This window comes from Sciurus vulgaris (genome assembly GCF_902686455.1).
Source record: "Sciurus vulgaris genome assembly, chromosome: 9".
Lineage (NCBI taxonomy): Eukaryota > Metazoa > Chordata > Mammalia > Rodentia > Sciuridae > Sciurus > Sciurus vulgaris.
Window position 1 is genome coordinate 111,611,465 of NC_136469.1, and position 18,509 is coordinate 111,629,973.

General features: G+C 34.9%; 1 protein-coding gene and 1 long non-coding RNA gene across 2 annotated transcripts in view; one reads left to right on the top strand and one right to left on the bottom strand.

The window, feature by feature from the left end:
- The window catches only part of SLC30A9 (solute carrier family 30 member 9), a 79,864-nt gene that overhangs the window by 8,926 nt on the left and 52,429 nt on the right, over window positions 1-18,509 (bottom strand). The window contains exons 10-17 of the mRNA XM_079152857.1: window positions 18,086-18,141; window positions 15,637-15,772; window positions 12,783-12,822; window positions 11,854-11,925; window positions 11,295-11,402; window positions 8,623-8,788; window positions 4,827-4,956; window positions 973-1,086 (exon numbers count right to left, since the gene is read on the bottom strand). Coding sequence (XP_079008983.1) covers window positions 973-1,086; window positions 4,827-4,956; window positions 8,623-8,788; window positions 11,295-11,402; window positions 11,854-11,925; window positions 12,783-12,822; window positions 15,637-15,772; window positions 18,086-18,141 — 822 coding nt within the window. The remainder of the gene's footprint in view (window positions 1-972; window positions 1,087-4,826; window positions 4,957-8,622; window positions 8,789-11,294; window positions 11,403-11,853; window positions 11,926-12,782; window positions 12,823-15,636; window positions 15,773-18,085; window positions 18,142-18,509) is intronic.
- Window positions 8,795-15,730, top strand: LOC306669067. The gene is made up of 2 exons (XR_013766011.1): window positions 8,795-9,922; window positions 13,670-15,730. It is a non-coding gene; the product is annotated as an uncharacterized lncRNA (long non-coding RNA).

Here is an 18,509-nt window from a genome sequence, read left to right on the forward strand (position 1 = left end):
AACAAACAGAACTCAAATGTCAATAAATGGCAATTTAAGAACACTGAGACATTTTTAGAGGCAACTTAATCAGATATTTCAGCAACATAACTAAAAGGTTGCAATAGTCTCCAAATGAATACAAATAAAAATATAAAATATCAGGTTACTAAAAGTAAGGTATATGTGTATTTTTAAGGTCATATTCTATTTGTTTTTAATTTCTGATCGCATTCCAAAGTGATCAGAAGTAATTAGTTGTTCTAATTAGTTATACATGACAGCAGATGTATTCTGCATGTATTCTGACAGATTTGTTAAGGACTTTACTTTTAGTATGCTAGATACTAATCCTTCCTTATTTGTATCTATACAAATATCTTTCTCTAGTTTGTTATAGTACGATTTTCTTTTTGAGGCGGGGGACCAGGGATTGAACTCAGGGGCACTCAATCACTGAGACACATCCCCAGCCCTACTTTTTGTATTTTATTTAGAAACAGGGTCTCTAAAAGTGCAGTGTATACATGCACTTTGTTTTCCTTCTATCTCTAGGAACTTTCAAAATGCTTATTTAAAAAGAAATAAAAAAACCTTTGGCTGTTTTAGAAACTAAGCAAGGAGAATAGTGGTAGAAGTACAGTATTTGGAACCGAATAACAGGTTCAAATCATAATTCCCCTACTTCCTTGGGTAGTTATCCAACTTTTCTAACCCAATCATTTTGCCTATAAATACTAACCAGTAAGGAGTTTCTGGGAGTAAAAGAGTGTGCATGTGGGGCTGGGGAGATAGCTCAGTTGGTAGAGTGCTTGCCTCACAGGCACAAGGCTATGGGTTCACTCCTGGGCCACAAAAAAAAAAAAAAAAAAAAAAAAAACCCAAAAAAGTGTATGTGCATGTGAAACATTTAGCCCAGAATATAATGCATAGTAAATACTCAAAAAAAGTTGACATTATCAATACAATAATTTTATAACGAATATATCTTACTTTCAGTTCCTTCTCAAGTCTATCTACTTCAGCTCCTAATGTATCAATGATATTTTCTCCATGTTTAAGCATAAAGGTCTCTAGCTCTTCAGGAGTTTTCACTTCTTGAATTTCCTATAAAGAAAATAAAAGCAGAAAAACAAAATAAAATTCAAAAACAATCATAGCGATATACTGATAATTCCTTTAAAAAAATTATAACAAACACCAGTAAGCTTAATGAAAAGTTTAAAAAACTTCAGGATTATAGGCGATGGATCACCTATTTCAAAAACACTCAGTTCGGATCCAAGATGTCGGACTAGAGGGAGGCTGCGTTCCTTGTTGCTCTGTAACTCTGGTTTCAAGCAGAGGATATCTGTTTCTTGGTAAGGCAGTTTTTGCTGCTTATCGATCCCCTGCTGTTTACCCCATTTGTCTTCTGTGATCACCTGCAGTCTGCCAGCATATCGACACCTTTTTTGAGTGCAGACTGCTCACTGTCAGGCGCCTATCATCGCCATTTGCCTGCCTCTCGCCTGTCCATCGCCTGCCTTACACCTCTTCATCGCCCAACGCACGAGGTTCACCTCCTGATCGTCCAACAACAGTAAGCAAACTGATCACTGACCGCCAGTGGAGCACCAGCTGCCTGCTGTTGCCTGGAAGTTCACTGTGACAGTACCTGGAGGTTTGATTACACGTGGCTGCCGCCATTTTGAGACAACAGCCAGGCCCGTATGACCCCTGGCCGGACTGACTGAGCCCCATCTCCAGGACGCCTCAGTCCGACCGATCATTACCTGCCTCTGGAGCCCTCACATCGACTGACTGCTCCCTGCCACCAGGACCCCCAGACCAACTGACTGCGCCTATCACCAGGACCCCAGACCGACTGATTGCAACTGGCCTCCAGGATCCCACAACCACACCAAACACACGTGACCTCCAGGACCCCTGCCTGACCAACCGCATCCCGCCTCCAGGACCTCTTGCTGACCACCACCACACCCTGAGATGCAGCTCCCCATTTGCCAACACATTTCAAAGCCAGAGAGGCCATCCTGGATAATCCTGGAAGCCGAAGCTCAATCTTTATGTGGGGCAAAACCCATCGTGAGACACCTGCTGGAGACTTGAAGCTCATTGTCAGGGGCTATTTGGTCCAGGATTGCATAGTGTCTGAATTGGGCACTGCTAGTATTGATCTCCCCTTAAAGAAAGGGTTTTGGAAACCTATAGGGCCACTATAAGCTTATAGGGGGAAATCTGCAATATCCCAGATCTGCACTGCTAGAGGGGAAGATACATGAACAACATGAAAAAACAAGGGAAGAAAATGATCCAAACAAATCTAGATTCTATAGTAATAGAATCCAATGACAGTATGTTAGAAGAAATGTCAGAAAAGGACTTCAGATTGTACATGATTAAGATGATTCGTGAAGCAAAGCATGAGATAAGAGAGCAAATGCAGGCAATGAATGATAATACCAGTAAGCTGAAAGAGCAAGTGCAAGGAAACTATCAGCAATGTGAAGAAAGAGCCTACAGAGTGGGAGAAAATCTTTGCCAATCATACTTCACATAGAGCACTAATCTCCAGAATCTATAAAGAACTCAAAAAACTCTATACCAAGAATGCAAATAATCCAATTGACAAATGGGCTAAGGAAATGAATAGACACTTCACAGAAGATCTACAAGCAATCAACAAACATGGAAAAATGTTCAACATCTCTAGTAATAAGAGAAATGCAAATCAAAACCACCCTAAGATTCCATTTCACCCCAATTAGAATGGCGATTATCAAGAATACAAGCAACAACAGGTGTTGGCGAGGATGTGGGGAAAAAGGTACACTCATACATTGCTGGTGGGGCCGCAGATTAGTGCAGCCACTCTGGAAAGCAGTGTGGAGATTCCTTAGAAAACCTGGAATGGAACCACCATTTGGCCCAGCTATCCCACTCCTCAGTTTATACCCAAAGGACTTAAAATCAGCATACTACAGAGATACAGCCACATCAATGTTCATAGCTGCTCAATTCACAATAGCCAGACTGTGGAACCAACCTAGATGTCCTTCAATTGATGAATGGATAAAGAAACTGTGGTCTATATATACAATGGAATATTACTCAGCCATAAAAAATGATAAAATTATGGCATTTGCAGGCAAATGGATGAAATTGGAGAATATCATGCTAAGAATGGAACCAGTTTTCTATGGACTAAGACCTCTTAAACTGTGAGCCATAAAGAAAGAAGAAAGAAAGAAAGAAAGAAAGAAAGAAAGAAAGAAAGAAAGAAAGAAAGAAAGAAAGAAAGAAAGAAAGAAAGAAGGAAGGAAGGAAGGAAGGAAGGAAGGAAGGAAGGAAGGAAGGAAGGAAGGAAGGAAGGAAGGAAGGAAGGAAGGAAGGAAAGAAAAAAGAAAAGAAGACGAAAAGGAAGGAAGGAAGGAAGGGACGGAGGGACGGAGGGAGGGAGGGAGGGGGGGAGGGGAGGAAGGGAAGGAAGGAAGGAGGGGAGGGAGGGAGGAAGGGAGGGAAGGAAAGAAAGGAAGGAAGGAAAAAAGGAAGAAAGAAAGAAAGAAAGTTAAACAGTATAGGTTGAGCCTCCAAAAATCCAAAATGCTATGAAATTTTGAGTGGTGACACAACAGTCAAAAAGGCAATTCAGATTTTCACATTAGGGATGTTTGAGCCATAAAGTCCATGCAAATTATCTTAAAAACAAACAAAAAGAACTCTGAAATCTGAAACATTTCTGAAATCTAAAATATTTGAGAAGGGATATTCAACCTATATAGCAAAATATTTTTATGTATTTTTTAGTTATTGATGAACCTTTATTTATTTATATGCAGTGCTGAGAATCGAACCCAGTGCCTCACACAAGCTAGGCAAGTGCTCTACCACTGAGCCACACAGCCCCATATAGCAAAACATTAACATTTGACAAAGGCATGTGGTGATATCTACACTGTTCATTATATTTTGTAAATTATATTTTAATCTACAGCAGTCACCCCTTATTTACTGGGATACATTTCACGACCCCAGCAGATACAAGGAACTCTCTCTCTCTATATATAAACTATATATACATATATATATATGTATGAATATATATATATGTCTATGATAAAGTTTAACTTATTAAAGAATAACAACAAAACTAACAATGAAACAGAACAACTGTAACAACATACTGTAATAAAAATTATGTGAATGTGGCCCCCACCATCCCTCCCAACTGCCACAGTGGGGGTGGGTAGCATGTGTGGCATGTATCCATGCTGGATACAGGGATGATTCATGTCCCAGGAGGACGGCACAAGATTTCATCACACTACTCAGAAAAGCAATTTAATGCTTATGAACTATTTATTTCTGGAACTTTCCATTTAATATTTCTGAACTATGGTTAACTGAAGTAAAAGCAAAACTGAAATAAGTGGGGGAGGAGACTACTGTATTCTTAAAAAAAAAAAAAAGCACACGTTCTGTAGTCCAAGAGATCTAAATCCATACACAAGGCTCTGAAACTTTAGGCAAGTTAGTTCATCTCTGCCTTAATTTACCTATATTTTAAAATGAAAATTTTATTTCTTTACCTCTCAGGGTTAAGAATAAATGAGATAAAACAGGTAAAATGCCTAGCGTATAACAAGCATTAACAATTTCACAAGTTAGATCTTCTATTTCTTGCAACCTACTCTATAGTAAATAAAAGGTTCTCTGTCAAATTTTGGAATCTAAGACATCGAGCTGAAATGACTTTAAGAGTTATAACAAAGATTTTATTCACTTAAAATGTAATTGTTCTAAGCATAGGCTATATAAGAAAATTATAGATAAAAAAAACTTACTTGTAGCATTTGGTCAAAATCTTGTTTTTCCAAATATGATCTTGTAACAACTCGTCCATCAAAATCTACTTCTGCCTTAAATCTCACTTTACCTAATCCCAGATCTGTGGCTTTAACATCATGAATTGCCCTGCAATCAATAACAATGCATACAAATTTATATACACATTACACATACACACATATACACATATATGCTCTAATGGCAAAAAGTCTAGAATTCTTGATTTTTCACTACCCATGATGAATATGGACTAAGATCGCTTCAGAGAACTCACCACTAAGTATCACTTATTAAACTTCACTAGATGTTTATTTAGGGGTTTTGTGCATAATTCCATACAGGCGTACAAATATAACAAATATTTTATTATTTCCATACATATAAGTTATAAAGCTTATTAGGAATATCACCTCCAAACTGCTTTTCTGAAATGTTGCTGTTATCTCATAAACCTTTTGCTCCATAAATCCATTTAGTAGTAGTAGTAGTAGTAGTACCAACTTCAAGGCAGGCATTTAATGAATGACTTTCATAAAACACAAGGCTATCTTCATTTTACAGATGATAAAACAGTCCCAGAGGGGCATAAGTAACGTGCTCAAGGTAAGTCAGCGTGAACAACTGAACAGGATTCCCCTCCACTTTAGCTCTTTAGACACCCAAGCCTGAGTCTTTTTATTATACCACTCTGCCTCTCAGAAAGTAAAGTGGATGCTCAAGCATAACTACTTTTCATTCCTCCTGCCCTAACCCTTAAGAATAAAATCTTTCCTAGAAACAGCTGGGAAAGTTTCTTCTTTCAATGGTGATCACCATAACATCTTTTCTTTACAGGACATACAAGAAATAACAAAACGCTCAATGTTGAGAACATGGGTCTATTGGAGAACAAGCTTAAGTGAGACTTCAAGCACTCTGCACTTCACCCTAATTTCTGAGTGATCTTGAGCAAGTTACTGAGTCCAAATTTTTTTGTTCACATAAAGAAGCTGTACTTATCAACGATCTAGGGTGAAATAAGAATAAATGATTTATAAAGTTACATAAATTCAAGTTAAAAATAAAACTTGTCCAGACTGGTAGGAGGTAATATGTAATTTATTCATTTATTTAAAAGGCTCTACTTCAGTCCTCACAAAGTATTAATACAATTTCACTATTTAGTTAAAACTTTAGTAGCTAGTGAATATATTCTGATTTTTTTCCCCCCCTCATAATGTTCTCCACCCACCCCCTCAGTGCTAATAATCGAACTCAGGGGTACTCTACCACTGAGCTACATCACATCCCCTGCCCTTTTAAATTTCTGAGACAGGGTCCTGCTAAATTTGCTGAGGCTGGTCTTGAACTTGTGACCCTTCTGTCTCGGTTTCCCAAGTCACTGGTATTACAGGCATGTGTCAAAGCATCCAGTTCATTTCTCATGTTCTTACAACATAACTAAATGCAGATGGAAAAGTGGGTCAGAGATGCTCCCCAAGGATAGAACCCCACCTCCTGTATCCTGTGCAATCCCCTCTCCTTGAATATGGGTTAGACCTAGTGACTTGCTTCTAACAAAGAGAATATGGCAAAATGATGAGATGTCATTTCCAACAGCTGACTAATCTGTGACTTTTTTTCTGGTTCACATTCAATTCCTACTGCCTTATCAGCCTGCATGCAGTGCTTAAGCCAGCTGCCATGTTGGGGAGGCCCATGTGGCAAAGAACTCAATTGTGCCAACAATTTCTAAGTAAGCAAGCCTAGAAGCAGCTCCTTCCCCAGGACACTGTGGTTATAATCTGAAAAGTCTGAAGTAGAGAACCCATATAAGCAGTGCCTGAACTCCTGACTCTTATAAACAGTTAGATAATAAAGGCTTTTCAAGCCACTTAGTGTTCAGTTAATTTGTCACACAGCAATAAATACTGCTACACTATTTTAAAAATTGCATGAGTTTTCTGTATTACTTTTATTTTTTCAATTTAATCCACAATTTCATTCTTGCAGAAATTTTCAGATTTGCCAATCTTTCAGTTTATAGTCTTTTAGACATTAATTGTAAATAATATATGCAAAATTCTAAATGCATACATGCCAAACAATAGGGCACCGAAGTACATGAAACAAAAACAGAAATGAAGGGAGAAACAGACAATTCAACAATAATAACTAGAGACTTCAACCCTACTTGGATGGATAGAACAAATCAGGAAGATCAACAGGAAAACTAAAGTCTTGAACACTATAAACCAAATAAACCTAATAAACATCTATATATTCATTTTTCAAGTACACATAGAATACTATCCAAGATAGAATATATAATAGGCCATAAAATAAGCCTCTATAACTTAGAAGGACAGAAATAATATGTATATTCTCTGATGACAATTGAATGAAATAAGAAATCAGTATAGGAAACCTTGGGAAACTCACAAATACTTAGAAATTAAAAAACACTCCTAAATAGCTCCACCCCAAATAAAATAAAAACAAAAGGAAAGGCAGTATGTTGAAGAAGAGAAAACAACACCCTCTTTCTAATGTTCTGTAGCACAGTACAGTACGTGTAGTTGCCAATGATTGACTGTGTACTTCAAAATAGCTAATAGGTGTAGACATATAAGAAAATATCATACTGTGTCCCATAAATATATATAATTACTACATGCCGATTAACAATAAAAATACATGTCTTAAGAAATAATTCAATTTATTAATTTTATTTTTGTTCTAATTACTTATACATAAGAGTAGAATGCATTTTGACACATGTACACAAATGGAAAAAAATTCAATTTAAAAAAAAGGGGGGGGGGATAAGAAAGTACTTTGAGATAAATCAAAACAATGCAATATACCAAAATTTCTAGGATGCAGAGAAAGCAGTGTTTAGAGGAAAATGTATATCTATAAATATCTATATTAAAAAAAAGAAGTAACATATCAAATTAAAAATTTAACCTACCATCTTAACACACTGGGTGGAGGGAGAACAAATTAAACCTGGTGGTATTGGAGACTGAGCTCAGGCCTCATGAATACTAGGCAAATGTTCTACTACTGAGCTATAGGCCAAGCCCACAAAATTAGGACTTTAAAGTTTTGTTTTTCCATTTCATTATCAAACCACTCTGCTGCAAAACTTCACTGAAAAGCACCATGAGAACTCTTTATTATCTCTTCTGCTGGTCATCTCCTAAATCTTCAGTTCTTTAGTTTTACACAATTTAAAAGACAGGGGCTTGGGTGAAAGCTCAGGGTAGACCACTTGCCTACTATGTGTGAGGCCCTGGGTTTAATACCTACCACTATAAAAAAAATAATAAAATAAGTAAGTAAATACATTAAAAATATAAAAAGAGTATAAGGAAAAATTTTAAATACATTAAAAGTTCATTTTCCAAACCAATATAAATTACATTTACTTTGGTAATTATTTTCCCATGAATGAAAATTATTTTACACTAAATGTATTCAATTTATAATTATAATACAAATATAAGGCAAATATAAAGGTTTGATATTAAGTTGTTCCACATTAAGGACCCAACTACTTTGCAAAACTTCTATTCTCATTAGATCATCTGACTATGCCTTATTTTAATAAAGACAATGCGAAATTTAAAAGGAAACTTGTAAGAACTTTCCTAAGTGTTCTTGCTTCCTTCTAAGATAGTAATTCAGAAAAGTAATACATCAGAAAATTCCAAAGGTTACGAATCCAAAACTTCCTCTGGAAGAGAACATTCCATTATTTTTCAATGTTTTTATAAGCTCCAACAACATTACTAGAACAAGGCTGACCTTACTGATGGGTCATTCTCCAGGAGTTCAGTAAGCCGCTGAACTTGCTCTGGTTGGATGGATCGTCCCAAGAGCGCTTCTGTGTTGGTGTAGATGAGAAATGCTGAGACCACACCTAATAAGGTGCCCACACCCAAAGAACCTAGGCTGTCATACAATGGATTGCCTAAATAAAGCACATAAGAAATCAGTGAATCAACATTTTCTATTATTTCAATGAACTTTAGAAAGCAAACAATCATAACTAATAAATTAAAGGATTTGAAATTAAATCCTAATTCCTTTAGTCACTTCCTCTAACAACTCCTAATAGTTTTACTACACTATAAAATGGGGAATGATACAACCTGCTTTATATTACATAAGAGTATTATGTAACTTAATTATCTAGGACCTGTTTCTTACATCTGGTCATTATACAGGTCAGGGTTCAGAGTATTCTCAGAAGAGATACCATATACATAATAATATAATGAAGAGTCCATTTCTTTTAGATATATTGGTAGCACTTTGAAAAAAATGTTGTGGAATTAAATCTGAAAAAAACAAAAACTTCTTGTGTCTTCTTCCTATCAAAATCCTGTAAGAGAATTAAGCACTACAGAAAATGATATGGGTGACCCTTTTCTTATTCAACCAAGGATGATATATATAGCTAGTACCAAAAAACAGTGGTTCTTGAAAGTTTGGTTCCTATAACAGGTATATCGGTAGCACTTGAGAATTTGGTAGAAATGAAAATTCTCAGATGTCATCCCAGACCTTCTGAATCAAAAATTCTGAAGGTGAGGTTTAGCATTTTGTGTTTCCCCAAGCTCTCCAGTGTTGGTTTTTTTTTTTTTTTTTTCCAGTACTGGAAACTGAACCCAAGGAGTGCTCTACTACTGAGCCATATCCCAAGTCCTTTTATTTTTAATTCTAAGACAGGGTTTCACTAAGTTGCTGAGGATGACCTTGAACTTGCCATCCTCCTGCCTCAGCCTACTGAGCTTCTGGGATTACAAGCATGTGCCAGCATTCCCAGCTACAGTTTAAAATCTTTATAAAAATTTTACCCACATGACTTCTATAAATTCTTTTTATTCCAGAGATAAAATATCATTGATACTATATTTAACAATTTTGGGGGGGAGAGGGTACTAGGGATTGAACTCAGGGGCACTGAGTCACATCCCCAGCTCTATTTTGTATTTATTTAGAGACAGGGTCTCACTGAGTTGCTTAGTGCCTTGCTTTTGCTGAGGCTGGCTTCGAACTCTCCATCCTCCTGCTTCAGTCTCCTGAGTTGCTGGGATTACAGGTGTGGGCCACCATGCCAGTCTATACTTAACTTTTAATGCTTGAAACGACGTGTTTATTTCACTAGAAATCTCAATTTATATACTAGTTTTATTAACATGTAGACAAAATATAACACAAAAAAGTAAACTCACTTATCTCTACTAAGTGATTCACATATAAAGCATAATCCATTGAGGTTTGTAGTTACAGAACTCAAGATCAAATACACTCTTTAGAAATTTAAACTTAAAGAATTATTTAAATAATTTATGTTCAAAAAAAGTCCAAAACTATAGGTTAGCCAGAAAAACAACACTTTTAGAAATACTTTAGATCACAGTGAACATAAGAAAATGCTTCTTTAGTCTCAAAATGAAACTAAAATGCATTCAATTAGAAAGAACTATCTGTAGTTCAACTTCAAGAAACACTGTAGAACTGGAAGCTAATCACCTAAAGTTATTTTTCAAATGGAGAAAAATGGAAGAAGCTCCATTCTAAGAGAATTCCAACTCCACCTATTAAGCCTTTCATACCAAATTTATTTTAATAGTTTTCTGTCTTCTGACCTACCTGTATTGTACTAGCCCTTGAAAGACAACTAGCTCTCAAAATGAGGATGGAACCAACTTAGAATGAAGGAAATACAAAGGCAATTAGCACTTACTATTGACCAAGAACAGGAAAAAGACAAGCAAACAAGAGCCACAATATCTATTTATTAGAACTTTAGAGTGGTTTTTTTTCCAGTTCTCTCTCATATTATCTTAATAAACTAATGAAGTTACTATGACAGATGTTATTCATACTATTATCGGTCAAGTTACAGTCACAAAGGTTTATAGTATAACAGAAATTTTCTACTAATACCTTTACTTGATTGACTGACTGCTACTGGGAATTGAACCCAGGGGTTTAACCACTGAACCACATCCCTAGTCCTTTTTATTTTTTATTTTGAGATGGGGTCTTACAAAGGTGCTTAGGGCCTCACTAAGCACTAAATAATACTAAAAGCTAACTTTTTAAAACTCAGTATAATTATGTTTTTATATTCTACTTCCAAAGTTTTGAGCATTATTTGGTACTAAAGAACAAAATACACTTTCCTTTGTCCACATTTGAACTTGTGATCCTCCTGCCTCAGCCTCTGTAGTCACTGAGATTACAGGAGTGTGCAACTGCACTGGCTTCCTTATTTTTAAATTAAAGAAACCTGCAACTCAGAGAAACCTGAACACTTTTATTGCCCAAACATCTTATATAAATAATTGGTTAGTATGGAATATTTGTAACTAGTCTAAATTTATTCAATGATATAAGAAAAAATCCCATATATGTGACAAATTGGTAGTACAAATAAAAATATCTGTAATTTAAGAAATCTTTACCTGTTATAGAAGTAAGGCCCATGCAAGTGGCTGCTATTGTCACTCCCAAAACTGCAGCAGTATCCTCCAACAATATAACATTTGTACTAGGATCACGACTTTCCATTACTTAATCATTAAGAAAGAGATAAGAAAATTTGTGAAATCTAACTTGTTACTATCAGAGGACATTTTAGTAAGTATCTATTTAAAATCAAACTATAAATAAAGAGAAAAAAACATATGGCAGACCATAATTTTAAAATCCTGTTTAATAAAAATATAATTTCTTTGGCTTAAATGTCAACAATAAATGATATGTAAAGTCAAATTACTTTTTCAGATTATGTAAGCATATACAGAAATACAGTAGTTCACTTAAGTCAAATTCAAATAGAAAGTACCCATATGTTCCAACTGCACAACATTTCTCCAAAGGGCTAATTTATTCAGTAAGAGCCACATAGGAAAAACACTGAGATATATTTTATATCCATCTATTTGGCACAAAGCAATAGTACTACATCAGTTTAAGCAAATAAACAAGTGGGGACTGATATGTGGCTTCTAAAACACATACCATACTTATAAAATGACATTCCTTTGGCCTGAGCACTCCTTCGAAGTTCATTTACAGCAACAAGAAGTGTTGCTGAAAGAAAAGCATTCATATCAGCAATGTAGAGGTTCCATACCCCCAAACTTTAAAGATGGCATCTCAAAAGATAAATCAACAATAAGCACAACATTTTAATGGCAGGGTTGGCAACAAGGAAAAGTTGCATATTAACTAATTATCAAGACTCCAATTAATCATTATAATAAAATGAATCCCATATTTCTAAACCATAATATAATTAGTATAACAATAGACTTAATTTACGGCACAGCCACTATTTGGCAGGCACCACACAAGCACAGTCATTCTTGATCCTCTCAATCCTTTGAAGCAGGTGATTTTATCATCATTTTATAGTTCATCAAAGATGAGGGCCCCCATAAGTACATATAAATATGATCTGTCGATTAAAACCTATATAATTTAAAAACCAGATGAAGAGAATGCTACGCATAGAAAGTGACAATGCTTCAGAGGTATAGCAGTGAATTAAGATTTTGCATTTCATATTAGCATATGTCATAATACTGTTAGAGTTGTATATTTCTGAAGTTTTAAAATATTCTTATTGCGAAAAGAGACAATCTTCTGATTAATAATACTAAAAGCTAACTTTTTAAAACTCAGTATAATTATGTTTTTATATTCTACTTCCAAAGTTTTGAGCATTATTTGGTACTAAAGAACAAAATACACTTTCCTTTGTCCACATTCATTACAGGAACAATCACAGTATATTATACAAAGACTATTCTTCCTAAAAACAGACGAAGCTTAGATTCCTATTCCACAGTTTTCTTTAATCAACAGAACTTAGCAAATGATAGCAATGGAAGCTGAATATATATCACTAAATTGAGAATAAAGTGAGACTTTTTGATGGCACATACCTCCTTCAGACACCAATGATCCTGCTAAAATACAATATGCCTAGAAAATAAACATTAAAACGTAAGTTCAGTATTTCACTAAAGAATCACAATTTTTCAAGTATGAAGTTTGTAGTATCTAAAAGAGAAACAAATTTAAATCCAAGTTAGATGGTAAGGATCTTGATGGGAAACAAGGGCAATGAAATATGACCACAAACACTGGAAAGCTGGAGCTGTGGACAGCAGATGCAGTTAAGATCCACACCCATATTCAAGTAATTTCTGGATTTTGTTTGAATGTCCAGTATGAAAAGACTGCTGATTCAGAAAGGCAAGTAGTTATAAAAAATTAATTATTTCTTTTGGTAGCAGTACTTCCTTGAAGTTCCAAGGCATTCTTAAATTTTTTAATGAAATTCAAACTGAACACCTATAGAATTTTCAACATACCTTTCTAGACATCTAGACATCTATTCCTGAAACAGAGGTTTTAAAAGTTTCAAACCTGGCCCAAAACTCTTATAATTCTGCTGAAGAAAATGGGATCTTCCAAGATTCAGAGACTTGATTGAGTATACAGAAAAATGATAGAGTAAGAACTAGAACAAAGGCCTTCCAGTCACAGATCTAGGCTCTTTCCACTGAATCTGATTGCCAACCTGAAATTAATTATTGCCACTATGCTTAAAATAGTGGCTAAACTTCCTAGTAACTCTTTTTTTGGAGGGTGGGTACCAGGGATTGAACTCAGGGGCATTCAACCACTGAGCCAGTCACATCCCCAGTCCTATTTTGTATTTTATTTAGAGACAGGGTCTGTTGAGTTGCTTAGTGCCTTGCTTTTGCTGATGTTGGCTTTGAACTCTCATTCCTCCTGCCTCAGCCTCAAGTTGCTGGGATTACAGGCGTGTGACACCAAGTCCAGCCCCAATAACTCTTCTTTTCTTTCACCTTCTTCTTGATTTAAGACATACTTATTACCCAATAAAATGAGAAAGCATATATCTGAGATAAGGATTCCAAAAGACCTAATAAACTAGTTTATGATGTGTTGAATCTATTATTTATTTAACAAAGTCTAATGTAACCTTATTTGGTTACTGAGAGAAACATGAGTTATCAGAAACTTTAAAATTTATACACAATTGAAAATATATCTAATTAATCTCTAACTTCAAATGCTACTCTGCCTCTATATAGTGATGCTGTATAAATTAGATGTTAGGACAAAGAGGCACTGTTACCTATAAAGTGGCCAAACCTTTGGAGGATATGTACGTTTGTTTACTTTCATTGTATGAAAAGTATGGTAAGAAACTGACCAATAAAAAATGTGGGAAACTAGTCAATAACAAATGTAAATAAGCCTAGTTTAGTAGGCTTGCTATTACATATCATGTTTAATAGGCTTGTTATTACACTGGTATAATAAGATGTTAAAGTGACACTGACTCTGTCCTAATCTATGACCCAAAATAGAAAAACAAAATAGGTTACAAGTATCCTGATGTTCCAAAATGAAGAACTGTAGCACCTCAGGCTTTGTACAGAAGGTGGACCTAATTTGGGGCCTCTATTCTCTGGACTACACCCTACTCTAGTTCTATACCCACTTGACCATTTAAGAAGAGCTGGAAGTTAAGGATGCCAAAAGTCAAGATTTCTTTAGTATGGGCTGTTGAGATTGCTCAGAAAACTTGATATGTGTTCCCAGGAGTTGGAGATAGCAAATTATGTCTGAAGCTCACCCGAACAAGAAATCTGAAGGCAAGACTACTAACAGAAATTGGCTGTGTCAGCGGAGTAGGTGACTGTGTTTGGGGAAAAATTTGCACTCCCACAGAGGTGTGTTAAAAGATGTCTAGCTAGGTGTGGTGGCATACGTCTGTAATCCCAGCAATTTAGGAGGCTGAGGCAGGAAGATCACAGATTCAAAGCCAGCCTCTGCAATCTAGTGAGAATCTGTCTCAAAATAAAAAAATAAAAACAGCTGTGGGGATGTAGCTCAGTGGTAAAATGTCCTGGGGTTCAATCCCCAGTACCAAAAAAAAAAAAAAAAAAAAAAAAGTTTAAACACAGGGCCCAGACATGGAAAAAGATAAACTGCAACAAAGATATTCTTGCCACATTCAGGTAACCTCAAGTATGCCTGAATTAGAGGGAATGCTTTGTAATTTGTGCTTATCAGGGGAGCTAGTCAGAGCAGCCATGCATTCTAATCCCCAGGAAATGCTCATGAAAGAAAAAGAAAGCTTTAAACATCTACAAAGGCCAGGGGAAATCAAGGTAAAATAAAACTGTTGTGTTAGTACTTTTTTGTCCCCTATCCCAACCTTGGACACTGCCTATGGGGAAGAGGAGAGGGAAAGGAGACATAGATAGGTAGGGCAATACAGAAGGTGACTGTTCTTCTGTCTTTCCAGTTCCTCAGTGCAGGCAGGCTTCCTACTGAATTGAGGCCTAGGAAGAGAAATGGAGATGTTTTAACTTTAAATGCAGTTCCAATTTATGACTAGTAACATGAGAGTGGATATTTTAATTATTGACATGAGACTATACTTGAAACAGAATAGAGGTGCTTCTGTTCTTCAACAGCGAGTGGAGAAGTTAACAGAACTGCCAAAGAGTCTAATCAATGAAGTCAAGCTTAAAAGTTTCCCATATAGAGATCCTTCTGTTCAATATCACAAAATATGTAGATTTAGATGATTTGTTCTGAAAAAACACAGTGATATATTACCCTATATCACACAGTCAAGAAGGTTATGTTATCCCTGTTCTTTAAGACCAATATGACAAAGGCATTCTACTGTGCTCAAGTCACTATGCCATATTACTTCAAAACTGAGGGGAAAAAAGAAAAGAGGATTACCCATAGAAGGGATTCCATTGGTTGAGGATGAAGCAATCCCATAACTCCATGGTACCAAGAGAGTCCTGCACCCATCATGAAAATACCAACACCACTAATTAGTGAAGAAATATAGCGCATATTTGAAAATCCATACCTGAAAAATTAAAAGAATATAGTTTGCAGAACTAAAAATGGTTTTCTTTCAAAATGTGCTTAATAGGTTGATGAAAAATAAAATTCTTAGAACATCAAAATGTTAAGAGTTTTATATTTAAACAAAATATAAGTGTCAAATGCAAAAAAGAAAAGCAATATATAAAGTGGGATCTTTGAAAACAATATAAAAGTAAAAATATAAATAAGATATTTTCTAATCCCTTTTCCATATAGTATATTTTGATTTACTAGGACTTCTTTACTATGTTTTTAAAATTAATTTTTGAAAAATACATTCAGATGTTTAATGTGGGATAACATTTAAATATCTTTGTAGTAGAGCTTCTAATGGAATATTCTGGTCTTGTGGTACAGCAATCTATGATTTATATTATCTGTAATTTGATGTTCCAAACTAAACAGTTTGGTACATACAATTTATTGCTGGTTCTGAATAGTTTAGCACACAGCAACTGTCAACTATTACTAGAACCAAGAGCTTCCGTTTTCTGGGTGGTTCCATGGCTAATTTCTTAAAATTGCAATTATTTTTCCAATTTTGTTTAAAATGTACATTAATTTGTATGAGTGTAAGCATTAATACAAGGAAGTTAAAAATATAATGTACTATAGGAGAAAAAAGTCCCTTCTTCATAAGAATAATCCCTGGGAAGTTTACTCCCAAACTGAAATTTTATAGTACCCTTTTGGCTACGTAAATTCAAATAAAAATTCTTAATCAAAACTACTCTTGAAGTTTCTTTTTTTTGTAAAGATTTAATCTTGCCATAGAAAAATTCCTAATTTTACCAGTTTGGTTAGAAAAATTTACTTCTAAAGTTTTCTACAAAGCAGTATGGGATATACATATTTATTTAAGTTGAAGTAAATTAGGATCTGAATTAAATGGCATAATTTTTCCTTATTTTGGTACTGGGGGTTGAAACCAGAGCACTTAACCACTGAACCACATTCCCAGCTCTTTTTTATATTTTATTGAGAGACAGGATCTCACTGAGTTGCTTAGGGCCTTGCTAAATTGCTGAGGCTGGCTTTGAACTTTCAATCCTCCTGCCTCAGCCTCCCAAGCCACTGGGATTAAAGGCATGTGCCACTGTACCTGGCTAAATAGCGTAATTTCATTTCAGGTGTTTTCAAGAAATTTCAGTGCCTTACTGAAAAATTTATCATGTAGACCTGCACTGTCCAATATGCTAAGTCATTAGCCACATGGTGGCTATTCAAATTAAAATTAAAATTAAATACAAGCTCAAAATTTAGTTATTCATTAGCACTGGCCTCATTTCCAGTGCTCAACAGTCACAAGTCGTGACTATCATACTGAACAGATAGAAAACATTTTTGTTACTGCAGAAAATTGTATCGGGCAGCACTAAAGTAGATTAAAAATAGCTTAAGAAGAAACTTTCATAAAAAAGTTTAAATTTTTACCCTCTGATTTTAATCTTTTGCATATAACAATGGTTAGGAAAAAACTTTTGGAGATAGTAAAACATTATAATGATGTGTAATGAGCAGACTACAGAACTAGCTGTTCTCCATATTAGCTTACTGAAAATTATAGCATATACAAAATGTTATTATTTAAAATAGGAATGCTTGCTTTCAAGTAAGGAGGCATTTATAAAGTATAGATATGAACACCTTTATCAAAAGAAAAGTGCATTTTTTTTTGCCCTAAGACTGATAAAATTCTATTAATAAAGCTAGTTAACATAATGATGCATGTAAAATTCAAAGATTTTAGATGGTTGTTAGAAGCAACAGAACAACTGTCAAATAACTGATATGATTCAAAATAATATTTTAAGAAGTATACTCATTTTCAAATACATAATTTTGAAATATTAAAATATTTTAAAATCACAATAAAAGGATTAAAATAAATATATATTTAATGAAAGGTATCAGCAAAACTTTAGGCTGGGCAGCCTATTAGTCTAAATTTGAAATATGCTTCCTTGGACCAAAATAAAAGAGAATTCTTAAGGTCCAAATATTTGCTTTTTCATCATCAAATGTGGAAAAGATCTTCGTGCTGTATTGCAAAGCATTAAAATAATTTAAACTCCATATTCAAATTGTACCTTGAATTTACTTAGGCACAACAGTAAGTCCTGCATTTTAGATACTATATTAGAAAAAATGGATGGGATACATTGGATCTTTCAAACACTGCAGATAAATAAATTGCAGGAGGTTTCTGAAATTTAGTTCCTTTGATTTCAACAATTTGTCACAAAAAAAAAAAAAAAAAAAAGAAGAAGAAAAAGAAAGGCAATATTCTTACGGGTGAGTAGGATCTGGTGTTTGAACAGACTTACTGATGCCCAATGCTAGTAAACCCTATGGAGAAGAAAGAAAAGGGTAATTAACAAGTGGAAAATATTATATGACTAAGCCAATTTGGAGGGTGCAAGATGACAATAAGAAAACTCCCATAACATATACATGTCCAAAGGTACAGCAATTTTGATTTTCAGTATCAGAAAAATAAATGAACCAAAGGGGTTCAAAATGACATTGTTTATAAAGATAAAAAATAGGAAAAAAAAAAAAAAAAGATAAAACAGGAAAGCAACTTTAAAATCCATCAGTTTGGGAAAACAAGTGATAAACCTTAGATTACTTTTAAAACACTTTAAAAGAATGTGGATGGGGCAGAGCTTTTTATACTGTCATGGAAAAAGCTTCTAGACATACCACAAAATGGA